The 22,472-nt window shown below is 39.2% G+C and overlaps 1 protein-coding gene across 3 annotated transcripts in view; it reads right to left on the reverse strand.

Annotated features, from left to right (window-relative positions):
- The window catches only part of LOC134218309 (uncharacterized), a 131,875-nt gene that overhangs the window by 45,861 nt on the left and 63,542 nt on the right, over positions 1-22,472 (reverse strand). For 2 of the 3 annotated variants that reach the window (XM_062697248.1, XM_062697247.1), the window contains exon 3: positions 13,199-13,264. In XM_062697248.1, coding sequence (XP_062553232.1) covers positions 13,199-13,264 — 66 coding nt within the window. Of the gene's footprint in view, positions 1-1,938; positions 2,154-13,198; positions 13,265-22,472 lie in introns of those variants that run through there. The other variant, XM_062697249.1, reaches the window with a different exon arrangement.

A 22,472-nucleotide genomic window follows, 5' to 3' on the forward strand; every position in this document is an offset into this window, starting at 1 on the left:
GTATCCTCTGGATTACGCTTCTTTTTTTCAACTGTTTACATTTCCTATTTGAAAACTGAGGGGCATCATAAGCAATGTAAAAGTATGAAGGGTAGAAGGGTAGAAGAATTTGAAGAAAAAATCTATTACAAATATCTCAGTGGATTAACAAAGAAAGTATCAGAAGTATTAGGAGGATATGTCTGAGATAACATTTATGAAAACCCAAGGGATTTCTAAAATTACTTAAGAATGCGTTAGAATATACACCCCCGAAAATAATTTTAACGCATATGATAAATATGGTAGCTATTGTCGATAGTAATTATTTGAAATGTTTGCTCACTTTAGATGCGGAGCGAGATCGTTCCATCCGTAAGCATTATTTTCAATCAAGTAAACCAAATCGAGGCCCTAACTAGCCTAGCATTAAGATGCGCGGCTATAAAGCAAGACCATGCCATGGGTGGCTGGGTTCGATTACCGGTGCCGGTCTAAGCAATTTTCGGCTTGGAAATTGTCTCGATCACCTTGGGCATAAAAGTATCATCGTGTTAGCCTCATGATATACGAATGTAAAAATGGTAGCTTTGCTTTGAAACCTCGCGGTTAATAACTGTGGAAGTGCTGAATGAACACTAAGCATCGAGGCGGCAATGTTCCAGTGGAGGATGTAATGCCAATAAGAAGAAGAAACCAAATCTCGCGTTTAGTTTCATAGGGGCGTAACTGTATTGATCGATTTCTCTTCGTCGATGTTTTCTTTTTATTATAGTACCGAATTGCGCTAGTTTGTCGATGATTTAATGGTTTGGTGTGATAAAGGATGATTGTATCTTCTTCTTCTTCTTCATTGGCATTACATCCCCACTGGAACATTGCCGCCTCGCAGCTTAGTGATTATTAAACACTTCCACAGTTATTAACTGCGAGGTTTCTAAGCCAAGTTACCATTTCTGCATTCGTATATCATGAGGCTAACACGACGATACTTTTATGCCCAGGGAAGTCGAGACAATTTCCAATCCGAAAATTGTCTAGACTGGCACCGGGAATCGAACCCAGCCACCCTCAGCATGGTCTTGCTTTGTAGTCGCGCATCTTACCGCACGGCTAAGGAGGGCCCCCGATTGTATCTTGTACCAGAATCAATAATCACGGTTGGAGCTTTTGAAACAATTGAGTTATTAACAAAATATAAAATCGATTAAGAGAAATCGATCAATACAGTTACGCCCCTATGAAACTAAGCCCGAGAAATCAAGTCTTCAATGTTTAAGAGCCCGAATTTTCAGTTTAATTGTGAATAATAAAATTCAATATTAAATTAAATAAATAACATTGTTCCTCAAGCAGTTAAAAAAATATGACGTAAAAGGTGTTTATATGACTTGTCTTATCACTGGAAAGAATGTATCAATTCTACGTAGATATTTTTTTCTTTACATTGCAATTATGTGCTTCATTGAAGAACAACTTTCAGGATTATCTATTTGTAGTTTAAAATATATACTCAGCCTGCCATACGTCGCATTGGTTGTGTTTGAATCACACACTTGCAGATGTGTTAGTTTCCACAATTTGTGGCTTTTGTCGCTCGCTGATAACATTATCAACACACAAGCCCGTCCCACGTTACCAACGACCCACTTCGTTCTCCACCCCAACGATGAGTACAAGTCTTCCTGCCGCCACCAACAGCACCGCTGCCGTTTGTTGATTCAAAGCACACTGTTCCAGTGACACTGCCGTGTCTTCCAGTTTCGATGATTAATACCTGCCTAAGCCCATCGCGCCACACAATTTGATAATACCGAAACCCGCTGATAACAAAGCCCTATCTTGTGCGAAACTGCCAAAACATTCCCGAGAATGGAAATTCCATCGCATTTCCGTTCACCAAATCCCCCACACCCCAAAGTCTATTTAGTTTACGAAAATAGCACACCGGGTACGCACTTGAATTACTTGCCCCGATGAAACAGATGGAAGGCACTTTTCCAAATTCCACCGCGCACCGTTGATTGGCACACTATTAGTCAGTCTATGAACTGAAACAGAATCTGCACCGACGGTGATTATTCAACCGCAACTCTTCGAAAAATCGCCCGCGCGACACACGACTCGGTACGATCAAACGCAAGCAAACGGCCGGACGAGGAAACCGCTCGCACTGGACTGAGCTCGAAATATTCGAACGGCAGTGGTACTGGCTGGTGTTTTCGTCTGTTTTGATAAGAATATCAGTTTCTCTAATTCGGCCAGGCAGGGATTGGGAAACGAGCGGAGATGGGTTACGAGCTTGGTTTTTTTTTTCGCTAGCCGATATTGCAATGTCAATACCTGGCCTACAGTGCTGTGTGAGATTTTGCGAGCAGCAGTGCCGCCAAATGATGAGTGATGGATGATGGCAACGCAGCACTACTGGAGGCATTTTAGACAACAACGGCAAGAAACGTGTGAAGTGATGCGACAATTTGATCGGTCACATAAGCGTACGCAGGCAGTTCTGGTAACATACAGCTATTTAGTTTAATAAGTGGGAGGATTTCACGGGGTTTGAAAGGAAACAAGTTTTTCGTACACTAAACGATTTTTTTACAATTTTGTATAAAATCTTGTAGGGTAACCGTACCCTTAGTGGAGGTAGCACCAATAGTGGAGGTAGTGGGGTTTTAATGAGATTTATTATATTTATAGACTTTACGATGGTTTCAGTTGATGCGTCGTGCTTTAAATATCCTGTTAAATGCAACTTACTTTAAGATTTTGCTTGAAAAACTATTGAAAACAATGATTTTCCTTAACAAAATTGACTCCCTTGCACCTATAGTGGTGCAACTGTACCAATAGTGGCGAGTCTCATAAGAAACCAATGGATAGCACCACTATAGGAACCAAAATTAATTTTACCATTACTAAAGGAACAGTGTACCCATAGTGGTGCAAGCAATATTTGGTAATTGTTGATGTTAAATGACATCTATCTCATTTTTGTTAGCAAATTTATTAGTTTATCTATTGACTAAGATAATAAAGCAGTAAATTTCCCATAATTATCAATTTTAAAAAAATATTTTCTTTTGTGGATCTACTAATACCTCTACTATTGGTACCGTTACCCTACTTGCCAAGATTTAAAAAAGATTTTTCAAGGTTCTTCCAAAAAAATTGTGGGAAAAGCTGTCATCCTTTTATGTGGTGTTACTGTAACTGAAAATAAGTAAAGAATAGCATAGCGGAAAATATTTACAGGCAAAAAAACAAATCTGAAAATTATTGTTAAAAATCTTGGCATATACAATTCTGCAAGGCTTTAATACAAGAAATGTAAGCTTTTTATACAGATACTGTATAAAAATAATACAAAACTGTAGGGTTTTAATACAATGGTTGTGTTCAGATCGACCGACGCACCCCTCATTGGAGCATGCACTAGGCGGTGTGCGTAACCATCCATCAAGAAAGGGTTTTTGGTGCTGCGACGGCGCGATCCTAATTAAGAAGATTCGATATTTAGTTTTCGTAAAAAAAAAAGAGTGGAAAAGTCAATGATGTATAGTGTGCTAATGGAGTAAATAAATGAGTAGTAAATGTGGAAGATGTGTTGTTGTGGTTTCAAAGCCCAAGGAAAACAATCCAAAGCCACAGGAGAAAGCTTCAACTGCTCACCCAAGTGCAAAAGGTGTTATGTCCACCTCAGCACCTCAAGGATCCCTCACAGAGCAATCCAAACATACAGTCCACAACGAAGGTGGAGGACCAGCTCCCAAACAGGTTGTATTAAAATCTTCCGAAATTGTAAATGCCAAAATTTTATACAGTTTCTGTAAGTTTCTTATGCAGAATTGTGCTCAAATCTGCCATCTGCTGGTTGGGTGTAGTGATGCGCGATTGTATTGGGGAATGTGTTGCGAAACATTGTAATGAAAACAATATAAGAAGTCTTAAAGCTAATCATTCATCTACCAAAATAGCGGCAACATGGAAGCTGGGACCAGCATTCTTCTGCGTGACAGATTATATGCATAAGCGCGTGATCAGGAGGCGACTTATCAACTGAAGACTATGCAGTTTGAGGATCAAGGGTCAGTTCTTCGACGTCAGCCTAATCAACGTATACACAGCCAACACTTCGGAAGCACTGGTGTTGATACGAACGAATATTACGCGCAGTTAAAAAGTTGTATAAAAGCAAGTCAAACTATTATGATCAGGATTATGATAAAACCACAAAATAGAACCTTAAATTAAATCGTCTTGTAGTGATATTGTCTTTCTCGTTATCATTTTAGACACCAAGCTATTTTTTGTTAGTATCCCAATACATAAATGTGACAGAATTTCTGATAAAAAAAATGAGCTGTTATTCAAGACACCCCACCTTAATACTCCCCTGAAATACATCACTAACTGTGATAAACACGCTAACAAAGTTAAAATCGTGTCGAACTGTCAGTTTTGGGTCCCCTCACATGACCACCAATAAAATGCCGTCCTATATGAATGCGAACCGCCCTGATTATTTCGATTGAACAATGAGTTTACCGTGCCGGCTGTTTTCGTCGTCATCGTCTCCGCAGTCAATTCATCAATTCTGACTTATCGTCATCGGTCGTTAGTGCTTTCCCACTTGAGAAGACTCGTCAAACCGGGCCAGACGTAAGCGCACTAGTGCGAGGGAGGGAAGCAGATGGAGCAGAGAATCGTTATCGCTAATTTAATTTTCTTCACTTTTTATTTCTCATTTAGCAGACCGCCGCGGCCGTAGTCGCCATCATCATCGTTGTCGTCGTCGTCGTCTACTTCGCTGGCGACACGAGAAATCAAATATGCGATAGTAGCGAGCCGCGAGGAAAAAAAAGCGGCAACAACACGTTTTTTTTCCTCGCGAAACCAGCGCAATTTCTACAACGTTCACAGAGCCGTTACATATCGCGATCGCGGTCGTTCTGTTCACTATTGGACTATTGGCTGCTCTACACACTCTATTATTATGACACCGAAAGTTAAACGAAACCAATCTGCATATACTAGCCGAGTGACCGTGCCGTGCGGTGGCGACAGCCATGCCATCACCGTCAATACGGTTCACTTATGCTTCTCAGAGGCTCTGAACTGATAGTCGAATGGTTTTTCAACTTTCAATTCACACTTAGGGATATTGACTTTTTGGACAGCTTTAGCATTTGATACAAATAACTCATGGTCAGGGCTGTAAAATGCCATTAATTAGCCTAACATATCGAAAGATTTTTACATAAGTCATTTTCAATTTTATTGAAGATGTAACGCTAAACGTTCTCTCACAGAACATTGCTTAACTAAATATAAAACGTGGACCATATTCTTCAGCCAGTCAATTGCAGCTCTGTAAATATTTTATTTTAGGTTGCTTATGATTTAACTTTAATTTGAAATGAATATTTTATTTTGGTCTTCTTTTACGGTACTTGACGTAATAGTAGTTTGTGCAACTAGATGCAAAAAGATGTTTTTTTCAGCACGAGTTGTACGTTTATCCAACGAGGCTTGCCGAGTTGGATAAATACAAAGAGCGCTGAAAAAATCGAGTTTTGCAACGAGTTGCACACGCTATTTTTTGCAATGACGAAAAATAGGCTTTAATATGATAAATCCGTACCAAAATGGTACAATTTACATGATCAATCTTGCGAAAATATCATGCTGCTGCAGGAAACAAACATATTCCATATTATCGTGTCACATTGTATGCTCGACAGACCATGAAGCGATAGAAAAACCTGCCTTTGAAGAATTTGATGTCATGCCCATCAAATTATTTAATTTATTATGTGACACGGAGAATACACTATTTGAACACTCACCCAAGCTAATTGAGCTAAATGTGGTCATGTAACTACTGTTCTAATGATGGTTTTTCATTAAAGCACCCAAATGAGTGCTATAATGGATTTTATGCAACCCATTTGAGTTGCATAATGTTCATTAAAGCACCCATTTCATTGGTATGGAAAAGTAGGCCGTTTCATCACTCAAATGTCAACTGTAAACCAGGTATTATGATCAGGAATTGCAAAAAAAGAATTTTAAGCCTTTTTTCATTCAGTCAGTAAACCTATAAGAAGGCTCCGAAGGTAGCTGTTTTGCATCTTCATCATTTGTCTTCAACAAGTGTTTCATTCCTGGAGTCTACACGCGTAACCAAAACCTTAAGATCTGCACACATAACCAAAGAGCTGATATTTCTTTTAAAAACTGGTTCATGATCTATTGGATCCATTAAACCAAATTGTATATGCCTACAAAGCAAGACCATGCTGAGGGTGGCTGGTACTGGAAGAAGATATCATGAGGCTAACACGATTATACTTTTATGCCTAGAGAAGTCCAGACAACTTCAAATGCGAAAATTGCTTAGACCAGCACCGGGAATCGAACCCAGCCCCATGAAATACGAATGCAGAAATGGTAACTTGGCTTAGAAACTTCGAAGTTAAAAACTGTGTAGGTGCTTGATGAACACTAAGCTGCGAGGCGACAATGTCCCAGTGGGGGATGTAATGCCAATGAAGAAGAAGAATCAAATTGGATGCACCTTAAATAACTGTTCCGTTTCAGGTCATCCAAGAATTCCTTTGAAGTATAGCCTTCAGGTTTACACACACCACCAAAGTTCTGATATCTCTTTTTTGAAAATGGTTAATGCCTTTCTCAATCCGTAAGATAGAACTGAATACGCCTTCAATGACTGTTTCGTTCTAAGTTATCTGAGAATTCCCTGAAGTATGGGTATTAAGATCTACACATCTGCACAAGACACGATCGCCCGACGTAAACTATGTGAAACTGGTCACTGGTTTCGAACAAAATTGGCGTAACTCAAAAAATGAAAATGGAAAACCTTGATTCTCGATTCCATCTGTTGGATTCGACTTTGTGCAATCCTTTTGGCGAAGCGGTTCATGCAAATTTTCAATAGTTTAACGTAGATAAATCAAAAGTTTCAATAAAATCAATACAACTGGCACATTCATGGAAAGTTTCTTCGTCGATTGATATATAATTCGAATAAGATAAAGGCGCTATGAATGTTTAAAATCTTACATTATTTCGTGGCGGTCCTCAATTTCGAAATTTCCGTTTTACACCCTATATTAGGGTGGCTCAAAAAACACTTTTTCAATTTTTTTGATGGGCCGCCCTCTTATTCGGTTCTATTTGGTGCCCTGATGCTCTGGACAAAATTTCAGCCAAATCGGTCAACGTTTGGGCGATGCTAAACTCGTTGGAAGTTTATATGGAAAAATGTATGCAGAAACATCCTAAAACAGTGAATTGCAGTTGGACGGCACAATTTACGATCAAGAACCATGATACTCATTCAGTTCTTGTAGAATTAAATACAGAATGTTATGCTGAAAACCGCGAGAAGATTAGAGTTTAATAGGCAAAGATATTAGCATTTTACTGGAGTGTTGTAGGGGTGAATTTATTTCTTTTCAAAGGTAAAAGAAACGAAATTTGCTCAAACCCCACATCATAGAAATGCTAATAACTTAGCCGGGCAAACTCTAATCTTCTCGCGGTTTTCTGCATAACGTTCTGTATTAAATTCTTCAAGATCTGAATGAGTATCATAGTTCTTCATCGTAAGTTGTGCCGTCCAACTGCAATTCACTGTTTTTGGATGTTTCTGCATACCTTTTTGCATATAAACTTCCAACGAGTTTAGCACCCCCCATACGTTGACCGATTTGGCTGAAATTTTGTCCAGATCATCAGGGCATCAAATAGAATCGAATAAGAGGGCGGTCCATCAAAAAATTGAAAAAGTTTTTCCTGTACTAATTTGCGCCACCCTACCCTATATATTCAAGTCTTCCCCTAGGACGTCAAAAAAAAATACCTTCAAAAATGCATTTAATAGTTCCTTCGGAAATTCTTAGAAATTTTCTCAAAAACTGGGAAATTCTAATATTTTTTTTGATGGATTCTTTCGGGAATTCCTTCGGATTATTTTTAAAACTTCTTCAAGAGTTCCTTTAGAAATTGTTTTAGGAATTCCTTCGAAACTTATTTCAGGAGTAATTTTCGAAGGAAAATTGTGAATAAATTTCCGAAGAGTTATTAAAGGAATTTTGGAACGAACTTGCAAAGAAAACTTTCTGATGGAAGTTTAAAGGATTTTTTAAAGCAGCGATTCTTAACCTGGGGTACATACGAAAAATTCGTATGGCGGATGTATGAAAATTCCAAAAAAAGCTATTTTTTAAAGTTTTGTAATTGTTTTAATTTTGATTCTGAAACTTTATATTGTACATAATGTGCATGACGATCAGTAAATCAAAGACTAGTTAATCTTGCCTACCACAACCAGCACAGTGTATGAAGGACTGTAGAACAAAAGAACAAAATGACGAAGGCATAAAATTTTAAAATCTTTAAAGTAATTTATTTGATCTAGAAAAGAAAATGTATATGTGCCTCCAAACTAAAATCTAGAATCAAAAGGTTTGGAAACCACCTTTTCAAAGATATAAAGTACTTTTTTTTTCAAAAAAGGAAAATAGCTTCGTTGCAAGAGGCTTAAAAGTCCTCTTTAAAGCGGCTCTAAAGCTCCTCCCTAGTTTCAGAAGGCATTTTTTCAAGAGGCTGGGGAACCCATTTCAAAAAGCTCGGAAGCCTCATTTTAAGGGTCTCGTACGCCTTTTCATAAAAGGCTTGGAAGCCTTCATTCAAGATTCTCTGAAGCTTTCTTCAAGATGATCAAAAGCTAAAAAGCCTTTTTTGAAGAATATCAAGAGCCTTCTTTCAAGAGGCTTGGATGCTTCTCTTCAATGAGGATCAGAGGTCTAGCTTTAGATGCCCCTTCTTAATGGTTCAGAAACCTCCTTTCAAGAGGCTCGGAAGCCTTCTATAAATAGTCTCAGATGCCTTCTTTCAATAGGCTCGTTAGTCCCTTTCAAGAAGCTCGGAAGCATCCTTCAAGATGGTCGAAAGCCTCCTTTTAAGAGACTCGGAAGCCTTCTGCAAGAGCCTTAGAGGCCCATTCCAGATCGTTCAGAGGCCTCCTTCCAAAAGGCTTGGAAGCCTTATTTCAAGAGTGTAAGAAGCTTCCTTTCAAAAAACTTGCGAGCCCCTTTCGAGAAGCTATGAAGCCTCATTTTAAGAGACTCGTAGGTCTCTTCTTAATATTGAGCTATAGGAAACAACGATACGATCGAAGATAGAGGCGAACACCTTAGCAATTTACTTGTTCGTGAAAAATAACAATTGCTCTCATTCTCTAACAAGCCATTACGAAATACAGACGTTATTTTAATTGTTATTACTTCGCGTAACTTATTTAACCAAGACTTAAAAGGCTTGGGAGCCTCCTTTCAAGATTCTTAGAGGCCTTATTTCGAGAGGCTCGAAAGCATTTTTTCAAGAGGGTCGAAAGCCTTATTTCAAGAGGTTTGAAAGCCTCCTTTCCAAGCAGCATTAGTTGGACAAAAATGGTTGCAGCATCTTGATTGTGACTAAATCTGGTCACATATGAGTTGCAATGGCCTATGTGGAACATTTGTGCTGCTAGGGTTTCAAGCGCCTTAGAGGCCTCTTTCCGAATGGTTTAGAGTTCTTTCAGAAGTCTCGGAACCCTCTTTCAAGAATCACGGAAGCCTCATTTCAAGTGACTCGTAAGCCTATTTTTAAGTCTTGAAAGCCTCTTTTCAAGGTTCTCAGAAGCCTTCCTTTCAAGATGTTCGAAAAGCTCCTTTCAATAGGCTTGGTAGATGGATGTATAAACTTAATTTAAATTGGAAAATTTCACGGAACAACGAAAATGTTATGGAAAGAAACCATGTGAATAATTAAGATCCATATATCACTTTAGCTCTCAGGTGCGTTTTTGATATATCTTATTAGTTACGCTTATTTTTATTACGACGATAAAATAGGGGTTACCTCTTATGAAAAAGGTAAAAGGCAAAAGATTGAAAGTGTACCTCATATGAAAAAGGTTGAGAACCGCTGATCTAAACAGATAACAACAATTTGACGCCACAATACACGGTTTGAGGCCGCATCTCTCCATCCTCGAATGTGCTCCACGTCGTCTTGTACCTTCCTGATCGGAAGCCCATCGTACTCTTCCGGCTTTAGCTACCTTCTGGACGGTGGATTCGCCATAGAGCTGAGCGAGCTCGTGGTTCATCGTTCGCCGCCACACACCGTTATCTTTGCACACCGCCAAAGATGGTTCTAAGCACCAGTCTCTCGAATACTCCGAGTGCTTGCAAGTCCTCCTCGAGCATTGTCCATGTTTCATGTCCGTAGAGGACTACCGGTCTTATTAGCGGCTTGTACATGACACATTTGGTGCGGTGGCGAATCTTTTTTGACCACAGTTTCTTCTGGAGCCCGTAGTAGGCCTGATTTCGACAGATGATGCGCCTTCGTATTTTACGACTAACATTATTGTCAGCCGAAAGCAAGGATCCAGTGTAGACGAATTCGTCGACCACCTCGAAGGTATACCCGTCTATCGTAACACTGCTTCCCTGTCGCGCTCGGTTCCGCCCACAAGCATGAACTATGTCTTCAACGCATTCACCACCAGTCCAACCTTTATTGCTTCCAGTCCAACTTTTATTGTTTCAGGCGGGTTTGCAGTTCTGCCACCTTTGCAAATGTTCGGCCGACAATGTCCATGTCATTCGCGCAACAAATAAATTGACTGGATGTGTTGAAAATCGTACCCTGGCTGCTACACCCGGCTCTCCGCATGACACCTTCTAGCGCAATGTTGAACAACAGACACGAAAGTGTGTTGTTGGAGTATTCGCCCGAAATATTGACACAGTTTTGCACACCATCTACCATTGCTTTGATCAGTCTGGTAAGCTTCAAAGGGAAGCTGTTCTCGTCCATAATTTTCCATGCGGTCTTTACTGTCATATGCCGCCTTGAAATCAATGAACAGATGGTGCGTTAGAACCGGGTATTCACGGCATTTTCGAAGGATTTGCCGTACAGTAAAGATCTGGTCCGTTGTCGAGCGGCCGTCAACGAAGCCGGCTTGATAACTTCCCACGAACTCATTCACTAATGGTGACAGAATACGGAAGATTATCTGGGATATCACTTTTTAGGCGGCATTTGGGATAGTAATTGCTCGAAAGTTCTCACACTTCAGCTTGTCACCTTTCTTGTAGATGGGACATATAACCCTTTCCTTCCGGTCCTTTGGTAGCTGTTCAGTTTCCCAGATTCTGACTATCAGTTTGTGCTTACCAGCTGCTTTATTGGTCTTTAGCTTTTGGATGGCATCCTTAACTTTCCTCAAGCTGGCGACTGGTTAGCTTCCACCGACCGCTGAACTGACCTAGTCATCACCTCCGCTGCCTTAACTTTCACTGCCTGTAGTATCAGCGCCATTCAAATGTTCCTCGTAGTGCTGCTTTCACCTATCAATCACTACACGTTCGTCCGTCACATTTCGGCTCCCGACACGAAGCCTTTGCGGGATGCGTTGAGCTTCTGATAGATCTTGCGTGTTTCTTGAGAACGGCATAGCTGTTCCATGTCCTCGCACTCCGCTTCTTCCAGGCGGCGTTTCATCTCCTGAAAAATGCGGGTCTGCTGTCTCCACTTCCGTCTATAACGTTCCACGTTCTGCCGGGTACCTTGCTGCAGCGCGACCGCCCGCGCTGCGTCCTTCTCCTCCAGAATCTGTCTGCACTCTTCGTCGAACCAATCGTTTCGTCGACTTCGTCCTACATACCCGACGTTGTTTTCCGCTGCGTCGTTGATGGCTGCATTAACTGTACCCTAGCTCACCCTCTTCCTGCAACGCTGCCTCGAGATGCTGCGCGTATGCAGTGGCAACATCAGGTTGCTTCAGTCGCTTTTGTTCGTCAGCTAATGAGCGCTGAACATTCCAAAACGTTCTCACGTTCCAGCTGCATGTAGAATGCGTCCTTATCATCATCAGTGCTTCCGGAATGAGTGCTATAGACGTTTATTATGCTGATGTTAAAGATAAACCCAGATCATCAACTACCCCAAAGACATAAGGATGAAAATTTAAGCCATTTGAATCATATAAACATATTCATGCTGTCTCAGTGTTGGCTACTCCCTCCTATTCAATCACAAAACTCAAATACCTACATCGGAAAAGAAGAGATTCTCCACATCACATGCGTATTATTGGGTGATGACTTAATTTGACCGATTGTACACCGAGCGCGAGCGGAGGTGTGAATTTTTGCAAACCGCAAGAGCTTCGGGTGACAACAAACCCACAACGAGATAAAGGCAAACAAACAGATGATATAATAGCGCCAATAAAGCACCGCCAAGCGCGAGCACTCGTTCTGTGGTGAACGGTAGAGCAGCTCGTCGCAATTTGGATGTTATCTACTAGGTACGCTACACAGTTATCTGCTGGGTATTGTCTAGGCAGAGCCATTCGGTGATTAACTGGTAAATACCGTCATAGGGGAATGACGGCCCCTGGGTAGGTTTGATCTATTATTGTCAGAGGTCCGTTTTGTGACGTTCAAATTTAGTCTACTATTGTCTACTCTGTTTTACTATGTTTGATCGATAAAAACCTCTCTGACTATCTTAGAATCAAAAAAGTTAAAATAGTCCTTTTTATTTATATTTTTTTAACAAAACGAGAAGGAAAATGTGTAAAGGACACACTTTTTATAAATACATATGAATCATAATTGATTAAAATTCTTCATGTCTACACAAAACTAATTGAAATTTGACGAAATAATTTCGGACGGGACAAATATTCGAAACATTCAGAAAGTTAATAACAGATATGTCTACATTCTAATTGTCCCATGCGATGTTCCATTAAAGATAATAACACGAATGCTAATCAGAAGTTTTGTTTACAAACAAATTATTCAAATTATTCCCAAAAACTTTCCAATGCATTTAATATAAAGTAAATGGAATGCACATAAGTTTAATATTTACTGTTTTGTTGCATTAATTATTTATTTGTTTAAAACAAAGTTTGCCATTTGATGAGAGAGATAATGTTTTTTAATCTTTTTTTTTAGATGTTTTTTTAATCTTAAAATTAAGTTCAACACCAAAGGAGAGAGATAATGAATAATGGTTCTTAAAACTCATGGAATCTATATGTTGTCAATCAATATCTTTATAACACATTTCGGTTCACTAGGATATACTTCTCTAATTGTCGCTTTTATCACACACTCACCTTTAACTTTGGCATCTTTCTTATCCGTTTGTTTGGCCTCAGACGCCGACTTCCTGCCATTCGGTTCTGGAAATGGGGAGATAAAGGAAAAACAAACAAAGCTCGATTAGCACTAAACCAGCTGATATATCTTGATACGAGATTAGGCATAGCTTAACATTTGGCCCCTATACCCGCGCCACCGTATGCATGTCCGAGCCCATCTTCATTCCCAGCGGCCGCGGCAGGCGGTGCGGTGCACCATGCAAGCCATCGAGCGTCCACCGGTTCGAGTGATAACCGTTGATCAAGTCGCAAGCTCGCACGATGTCTTCTTATCACAACGCAAATACATAAGTAAGTACCAGTGACGCACGACTTCGTCCCCATGCCTTGGCCTCACACCGGGGTGAAGCATGCAACGAACGAGCACTTGTACACAGTGACTTTGTTCACCGGTGATGTGATGCATCATGGAACATCGCTGAACCGAATAGTATGTGTTTGTTTACGGACGACCAAAACTTCCGAACGAATCAAATTCGTTTAAAATTGTTTCCCAATTTATTTTGGGGAGTGTGAACTAAATGCGCATGTCAATGCGAAACCACATTTAAACGTAAACATAGGTGTAGTATTCGCTAGACTTTCTCAGTCGAGAGAATATGACAGAAAATATTAGCACCCCCACACATTTAGCTTTGGAAAAGGATATATTCTCTGAAAATTTCAGCTAAGTCGGTCATTTCAAAAATTGATTGAGGTTCTCATCCAAAATGCATTGAAAAATACACCAACACCACTATTGTTGGCGGAAAATGGGTTGAAGTGATCGATTGAACCTATATTAGCAGGAAACGCGATCGACATCTAAAAGAACAAATTCTACTAAACATTATAAGTCCCATTAACACCTGTTTCATGATTTTATTCAAAACTTTAGCTTACAAAACTTTTCTTTGAATACTGGACACCATAGCCACATTTAGGGTGTTACAAATATCTAATAAAAAAATTGCTATTACATATTAGGGCGAGGGGAATAATAAAAAACAAATATTATAATGAAAAAAAAGGTGTTGCCCCATCAAATTATTATTTTTGAGCAAAAAAAAATCCGTCGTCTTTTTTTTTATTTGTATCGGCCTTATTATTAGAAATTGAAACATTCCTCAATGATAATTTCCATAATTACCTTTTTGCTCATTTTTATAAAGCTGCTTGTTTCGAACCGCGCCGCCTTCATCCTGATTTTGCGTTAAAATTAAAAAAATCAATCGCGGAATTAAGCCTCCGGGAGCGCTGTAGAATCGGCTGATTCACTTGAGATTTCAAAACGAGCAATCAAGAGCCAAGAACAAAACAGCTAAAGGAGAAAGAGCAAGACACCGTAACAAGACCAAACGAAACGATCGTATCAGCAAAATACGCGCTCGCTCTATGCTTCCCATCAGGCAGCGAACCCCGCTGCCGTCTCAGCGAGACGATCCCCTCGACGATGGACGAACGGGGTTGGCAAACGAAAAGAAGACCAACGAAACATCCCCGGCAGTCGAAGAACGAACATCATCGGGCCAGTGACTGCTGAAAATCTCACATGAAGAACCACGAATAGGTAAGACGACGACGATCGGGCGGTGGTGGTGCTGCAAATTGTGACGAAGGAACAACGGGAGAACGTGCGCGATGATCATCATCATCATGAGATCGTCATCCTCGCATGGACAGAGAGGAAAACCGAGGAAGGTCGGCAAACATGATTTGGGATCACTCGAAACGTGGGTGATCGGCAAACGAGGTGGGATCAGGACTTGGGAAGAGGGTATTCACCGGGAAGATCAAGTGGAAAATCTGAAGCAAAAAAAAGAGGCAGGAGGCAAAAAAACAACCGTAGAAAAATAAAGAAAGATGAAAGTATATAAACACACAAGTCCTCTTCTCTCATTTTTTATGTGCGTGTAAAAATATAACTCTCAGGGATTGCCGTCTTGATCGTCGTCGTCGTCACCGCCGCCGACAAGGTGCCGCCACTCGGATCGTTGGCTGTCTGACAAACGCTACAGGGAGGGAATTCTCTCACCCGTCTTCTGGTCTAAGAAAAATGTGCATGTTGTTTTCTTCGTTTGGCTTTCTCGATCGTCGCCAGTCCGTCGCCACTCCGATCCAGCCCGAACCAAACCAACCAGACCGATCTTGTTGTTGTGGTGTGGTGACCGGCAATTCTTGGAACGAAATCCCCTCGACTGGTTTCAGAAATAAAAGCGAAGAGAGGCCATTTCGGGTGGAACGAATTGATGCTTTTGTGATTCTTTTCTTTTGTTTTTGTTGGGAGGGACGCACTTGAATCACTAGTGCGAATGAGTGAGGTAAGCGTGTGCAGCGCATTCTATCAGGACGATCATCATTTTCGGTTTACTGATACAGACAAATGGGAATCCCTTGCCATTGTCGGAGCAAGAGGAGGATCATCAAATTTTGATCACTTTTTAAATGGACTAATCCAATCATTTTCGTGTAAAGGATGGATCTCTGTACCTTTTTCAAGTAACTTAACTTTCGGATTGGCTTTCAGTCACGGCTAATAGCGTTGACAATTTTTCTTCACAGCCAACGTTTCAATTCAGGGATAGGATCTTCTTGAGGGCTCGATGGCAGTCAATAATTTTCGCTACTTTGGGGGTTTGGCTTGATAGGGTCCTTTCATGGCACCTTTAGGGAATATATTATATACTTGCGTGGTGCGTATAGCAGCATTCAGTTATTGTCATTTTTATGTAGTGCGCAACAAGTGACTTTTTTGTGCAAGTGTTGCTAATATTAGGCTTAGTTTATAATTTATTTCAGACTGATACACAAAACGAATTCACATTCTGTAAACTTACAATCAGCGGTAATAAGCGTGCGGTCAGACGCGCGGTTACAAAGCACGACCATGCTGAGAGTGGCTGGGTTCGATTCCCGGTGCTGGTCTAGGCAATTTTCGGATTGGAAATTGTCTCGACTTCCCTGGGCATAAAATTCTGGGTATAATGGTATAATCGTGTTAGCCTCATGATATACGAATGCAAAAATGGTAACTTGGCTTAGAAACCTCGCAGTTAATAACTGGTGAAAGTGCTTAATGAACACTAAGCTGCGAGGCGGCTCTGTCCCTGTGTGGGGATGTAATTCCAATAAGAAGAAGAAGAAACTTACAATAAAGAGCGGTACTCGCCTTACAACAAAACATATAGTGTTTATACTAACTGTAATAAAAGGTCTATTTTCCTGAAGCAGATGAGTCTCACCAGAATTTAGAATTTACCCAGACAGAGTAGTATTGTGTCAAACAGCTTTTGAAGACTAAAATATCATCCAACAACATACACGGCTGACCACATCGAATGACCATTTCGTATTAATCTGAACAAACAATGATATTAGCTGTTTATCCTCCATGGCAGCTCACATTTTTGCGGTTTCGATCGACAGCGGTTTGGCATGTGGGCGTTGGACATTCGCCTTTTTTAACTGCTTCGTGGAAATGCAAAACCACTCGCTTCCTTAGCTGAGTCAAAGAAGGAAGATGAGATCAAGATTATTGCTGCTGGGTTCGATTCCACTGCGAGCAACGACACACGCTGCACAGCTGCAGCAGGGATTATTTATAAATCGCGCGATCATCAGCCAACGAGGCGACGACGAGCGAAACGACACGCCAAAGCTTCAGGAATTTGAATTAGGTACTGATGTGGCTGTAGGTACAGCAGAGCAACAGGAGACGAGGACTGGTGAATTTTCACCAGCCCGTGCGACAGACGATCGAATATCAATGCAAATACGCCCGTCGTCGTGGACGATCGAGTCGGGCGGCGATGCACTTACTAATCGGTTCTGTCGCCCTGTTCGAGATTCTGGCGGTTGATTTCTAACGATGATACACGGTGGGAAGAGAGTTCAATTTGTAAAAAAAGTATTAATGTGTTGCCAGACAGTGCGTATTTAGGACTACAAAACTGTCCACGTAAATTTAGAAAGTTTAACAATGAGAAGTGTATGTCACTTCAAATAATTGGGCGCCGACAAAGTATTCTCAATTTGTTTAGTCCCTGTTTGCCCATCTGCTTGAAGTCACGCTCGGTCGAGTGGATGATGACGTAAGTGCTCTACCCGAGTGTAAGTATATTGAACATTAATCACAACTGTTCTGGTGTTTAGTACTACACCACGGCACAAACTTTCAGTACCATTTTCTAGTCGCTGAGATATGTCACTGAATAGAGTGTAAGGAAAGTGGGGTTTCCTTGCGGTCGCGACGACGACGATTGCACCGAGGGCAAGCTCTATTTTTAAAGTTATTTTTCACTGATAAGGCACTGACTGACTGGTGGTAACCGATGGTGCTGTGTGTTGATCGAGGAAGGGTGATTCCGCGAACATGACTAACACTAAAATCCTGTAGGTGTTGTGTTTAGCTTGAGTAGATTTTATTCATTTGAAACACAGATGGCAAAAAAATGCTTAATTACATAGAATCAACAATATTACAATTACAAATTATAAATGTAAAAGATTAAGGTAGCCTTGTGAGTAAAGGCGTAGGATTGCCAATCAGGAGATGGCGAGTTTTATTATCGGTTCGCCCTAAGATGTTTTCGGGTGGGAAAGTTGAAAGCAGGCCAAGTTCCAGTTGGAATATAGAGCCATTGAAGAAGAAGAGGCCCCTAAATTATGAAAAATATTTTTTTTATTAAAAAAATATAAAAAAAATAAAAAAATGAGGCTTTATTGTTCAAAAAAAGGGCTCATTTTTTTTTTAATTTTCTTGAGTTTTGAAATTGGAAAGTTTAAAGATTGATTTTTTTTAAATATAGTAGGGAGTGAGTGCTAGTAATGGACCCCTTAACGACTAAAATTTACTTCAGTCGCTTCGATAGAGCGATCCTCTTGACAAACTGTAGTTCTGTTGCACTCGATGACAAGCAACAGGTACCAGCATCGTGTTTCGTACATAAAACTAGCCAAAACATTCATTTTTACCAATAAAAAGGGATTTTAAAATTTTGTAGCTAGCTATTATGGCCATCCCCGGGTCCATAATACGCAACGTCGAGTTTGTTTATATACGTATTATGGTCCCCCCATTTGATTTACATGTTCCATTCCCACATGTTCCTTTTGCCTATAATGGACCCCCCCTTATGTGCTAGTAATGGACCCTTTAGCATATTTACGTTAACAAATTAGTTAATATAACTGAATTTCTGTTTTCCTGTCCATATCAAATGTATGGAACTGCTGTCCTGTTACATGAAGCAACTTCACCCGACGGAAGCTTGCAGAAAATTGTCGATTCCAGCGTTTAATTTGAGATTTTGTTCAGGGGGTCCATTATACGCACGGGGTCCACTACTAGCACTCACTCCCTAATTAAAAAAATGAAAAAAAGGTACAAAGTTTATTTTTCCAAATTCGTTTATTTGATAGCCTCAGTCATGTATAACACTTTACGGAGCCACGATTCTTTGTGATATGTACAATCGAAATCAATTTTTTATTTACTGTTTGTGAGAAAGGGGTAGAAGCCAAAGTACTCGTGGTGACTCGAAGATAGATTTACAATGCTTTAGGATGGATGAGGCTTAGGATTTTTTTTTGTCTTTATTATCGAGACTTTCAGCCCAAGGCTGGCTCGTCTCGTGCTTAGGATTTTAAATCAGGGAATATCAGCCGCTCATCCGGGCCACTTATTGTGAGTAAATTGGATAATGATAAGTTCCAAAAAGTGTGTCTACAAAATTTGTTCCCATACACAAATACAGACACATACATACGCACAAACAAACATCGCCTCAATTCGTCGAGCTGAGTCGATCGCTATATAACACTATGGGTCTCCGGGCCTTCTATCAAAAGTTATTTTTTGGAGCAATCATATAGCCTTTCGGTACAACTTTGTTGTACAAAAAAGGCAAAAATACAAGAATTTGAAACTTTTACGATTTAAAAATTAAAAAATCTGACTGCAAATGTAAACCTTAATTAAATAATTTAAAAGATTAAGAAATTTCTAAATTAAGGGGATTTTAACATTTTTCACATTTATTATTTTTAAATCTCAAACTGTAATTTTATTATTATTATTTTATTTTATCTTCTATTATTTTATTTTTTTTTCGTTCAAAGGGATCTAATCTTAAATTATTTATTTAAAAATTTTAAAATAAAACTTATATTTAAAACTTTAAAATTTTCAATTTTATAGATCTATAAATTGAGATTATTATAATTAATTAAAATATTAAAAATAAAAATTGAGGAGAAATTAATCTATTATCCAGCTTTCCACGCTCGCCATAATGGCGGATGCTATAAAAAGTTTGACATTAACTGCTTCCCGACACTGAACTGAAATTATCGTCTAAGCATGCGTTAATGCTCTTCGTCGCCAACGACACCCCAGCATTTGTTATTTTTTCGACAACAATCGACACGAGTATCCAACTTCAACATTTTTACATTATCATAAGTATGAGTACATTTTAATTTTTAATTCTTTATTTCAGAAATCTTAGCCATGTCTAACAGCAATAGCCGTTCGAGGTTATTCTTAAAAATGCTTACGGATTCCCTTGCCCGTTAAGCCCGCCTTCAAGTTATGGTCAGAAAAGGTTTTCTGGATTCGTTCTCACTATCGCATTGAAGTAAAGAACCTACATTATATTTATTTACGGAAGAATGTTTTTGTTGCTTTGCTTTGAAACTACTTTCGACCCCGGGAGATCTACTCAGACCCAAAAGGAGAACTACCTAAGCCCCAAGCTGCTGGTTTTAAGCCAACGCCAGCTCCCGGGGTGGGCGTGAAAGTAATTCTCTAACAGCTGGCGACCTTTGGCGGTTTAATTTTGTCAACATCGAATCGCTGAAAACTTGAAGAGTTCTCCATCTTCGGAAACGTATTAGCCTCGCAGCAACACCGGCATATAAACAACATGAACACTATCGTCATAAACAGAAGTTCGTATGTTCGTATGCGGCTTTAGACCGGCTGTTGCGTGTAGTTGATTGGTATCGCAGGAAACGCCGCAGCAGACTCGGGGCTTCGATCATTCCTGTCTCAGCATGCTGTATGTCAGCGAGGAATTGTGCTAGGGCTTCATCCGACAAGACAAGTACGACGTCTTTCGGGATAAGACTTACTAAAAATTGGGACCCGGACTTAATTTAGGGCAAACCACATTTCACTCCACGCCACTCAGATTTCTAAAAACTTCTCGCATCGTGAGTCTTTACGACCGCTCGTCTTTCCAGCAGAACACCCACTTTCCTGCAGTCGTATGTTGTCTGTCTTCTCGTTTTTCAGCTTCCGTAGCTGGTGAGTTACTACCTCTTCCACCTCAATATACACTCAACTTCTAAAAACAACAATCGGCATGGAGCTTAATAACACACACCGTTGCCGTCCAGTTTATCATAAGAATATTATCCAAAGTACTGCTTTGTATAGAATTTATTATTCCGACGTATTCCGAAAAACGTCGTACTTGTCGGATGAAGCCCAAGCACAATTCCTCGCTGAAAAAGAATGCCCCCCTTTCCATCGATACAACATGCGAAAGCAGTAATTGTCGAAACCCTGGATCTGGAGTCGCAACAGCCGGTCTAAAGCCGCATGAACACAATGTTACATACGAGCTTCTATGTAAGCCGATAGTGTTCATGATGTTTATGAGCCGGTGTAGCGACAAGGCTAATACGTTTCCAAAGATGGAGAGCTCTTCAAGTTTGCAGTGATTTTAACTCCACAAAATCAAACCACCGAAGATCACCAGCTGTTGGATACTGACTTTTGTGCTTGAGACTTAGGTAGTTCACCTTCTGGGTCTGAACAGATCTCCCGGGGTCGAAAGAAGACTCAAAGCAAAGCAACAAAATCGTTCTCCCGTAAATTTAAGGTTCTTTACTTCAATGGTAAGCTGTCGTGCGCAAGATGAATACACCACTAGGTGTTCCAATCTGCCAAATTCACGATTCAGCCATCTTGGATTTTAGTATGGGAGAGCCAGCCGGTTTGTTTATGTTTTGCACCGAAAATGAATTTTTCACCCCCGCCTTCTTCTCGTCCATAAATTGGGCAGACTGCAACACCTAGCTGTGTATTCATCTTGGTCGTGCGATAGTGAGAACGGATGTAGAAAACTTTTTCTGACCACCACTTATAGGCGAGCTTGACGGGCAAGGGAATCCGTAAGTAATTTTAAGAATAACCTCGAACTGCTATTGCTTTCATGTCCAAACTAAGATTTCTGAAATAAAGAATTAAAAATTAAATGTACTCATATGAAAAAATGTAAAAATGTTGAAGTTGGATACTCGAGTAGATTGTTGTCGAAAAAATAACAAATGTTGGGTTGTCGTTGACGACGAAGAGCATCAACGCCTGCTTAGACGATGATTTCAGTTCAGTGTCTGGAAGCAGTTAATGTCAAACTTTTTATAGCATCCGCCATTATGGCGAGCGTGGAAAGCTGGATTGCAACTTAAAAATTAAAATGTTCGAAGGAAGTTTTGGAATAAAAAACATACAAATATAAAACCTTAAAATTAGATAAAAATAAATCCAAAAATTTGAAAATATTAAATTTTGCGTTTAAAAAAAACTAAAATTAGAAATTTACAAATTTACAATATTAAAATTTAATAGTTTTCAAAGGATTTGAAAAATATGCATTGATAATAAGAATTCTTGAATTTAAAATAATATAAATTACTATTGATTTTTTTTTTTTTTAATTTCAGGTCTAAAAATAAAAAAACTTATTTCTTGAAAACCCAAAAATTTATTTTTTTGCGGATTGAAAAAAATTTAAATAAAAAAAATGTTGGTTAAAATAAAAAAAAATCAAAATTTTTAAAAGTTTAAATGAAAAATTTAATATATGACAATTTAAAAATTTAAGAATTTTTAGAAATTAATTTTGAATTAGGAATTTAAAAACAAATGTCCAAATTTAAAAATGAAAAAAAAACTAAAATAAATATTTAAAAATGTAAAACTTTTAAAATTTACCAATTTAACAAAAAAATTAAAAATTAAAAAAAAAAATAAAAAAAATTAAAAATTTAAAAAAATTAAAAATTTAAAACAATTAAAAATATTTAAAAAATTAAGGTAAATATATTTGAAAATTTAGAATTAAAAAAATTAAAACTTAAAAAAAGAATAAAAATTTTAAAATAAAAAACTTAAGAATTTTATTAAGGGGAAAGACGGCTTTGGCAGGTTTTGTTCTATTATCGTCAGGGGGGTTTTCGT

Source organism: Armigeres subalbatus, chromosome 2 (assembly GCF_024139115.2).
Source record: "Armigeres subalbatus isolate Guangzhou_Male chromosome 2, GZ_Asu_2, whole genome shotgun sequence".
NCBI lineage: Eukaryota > Metazoa > Arthropoda > Insecta > Diptera > Culicidae > Armigeres > Armigeres subalbatus.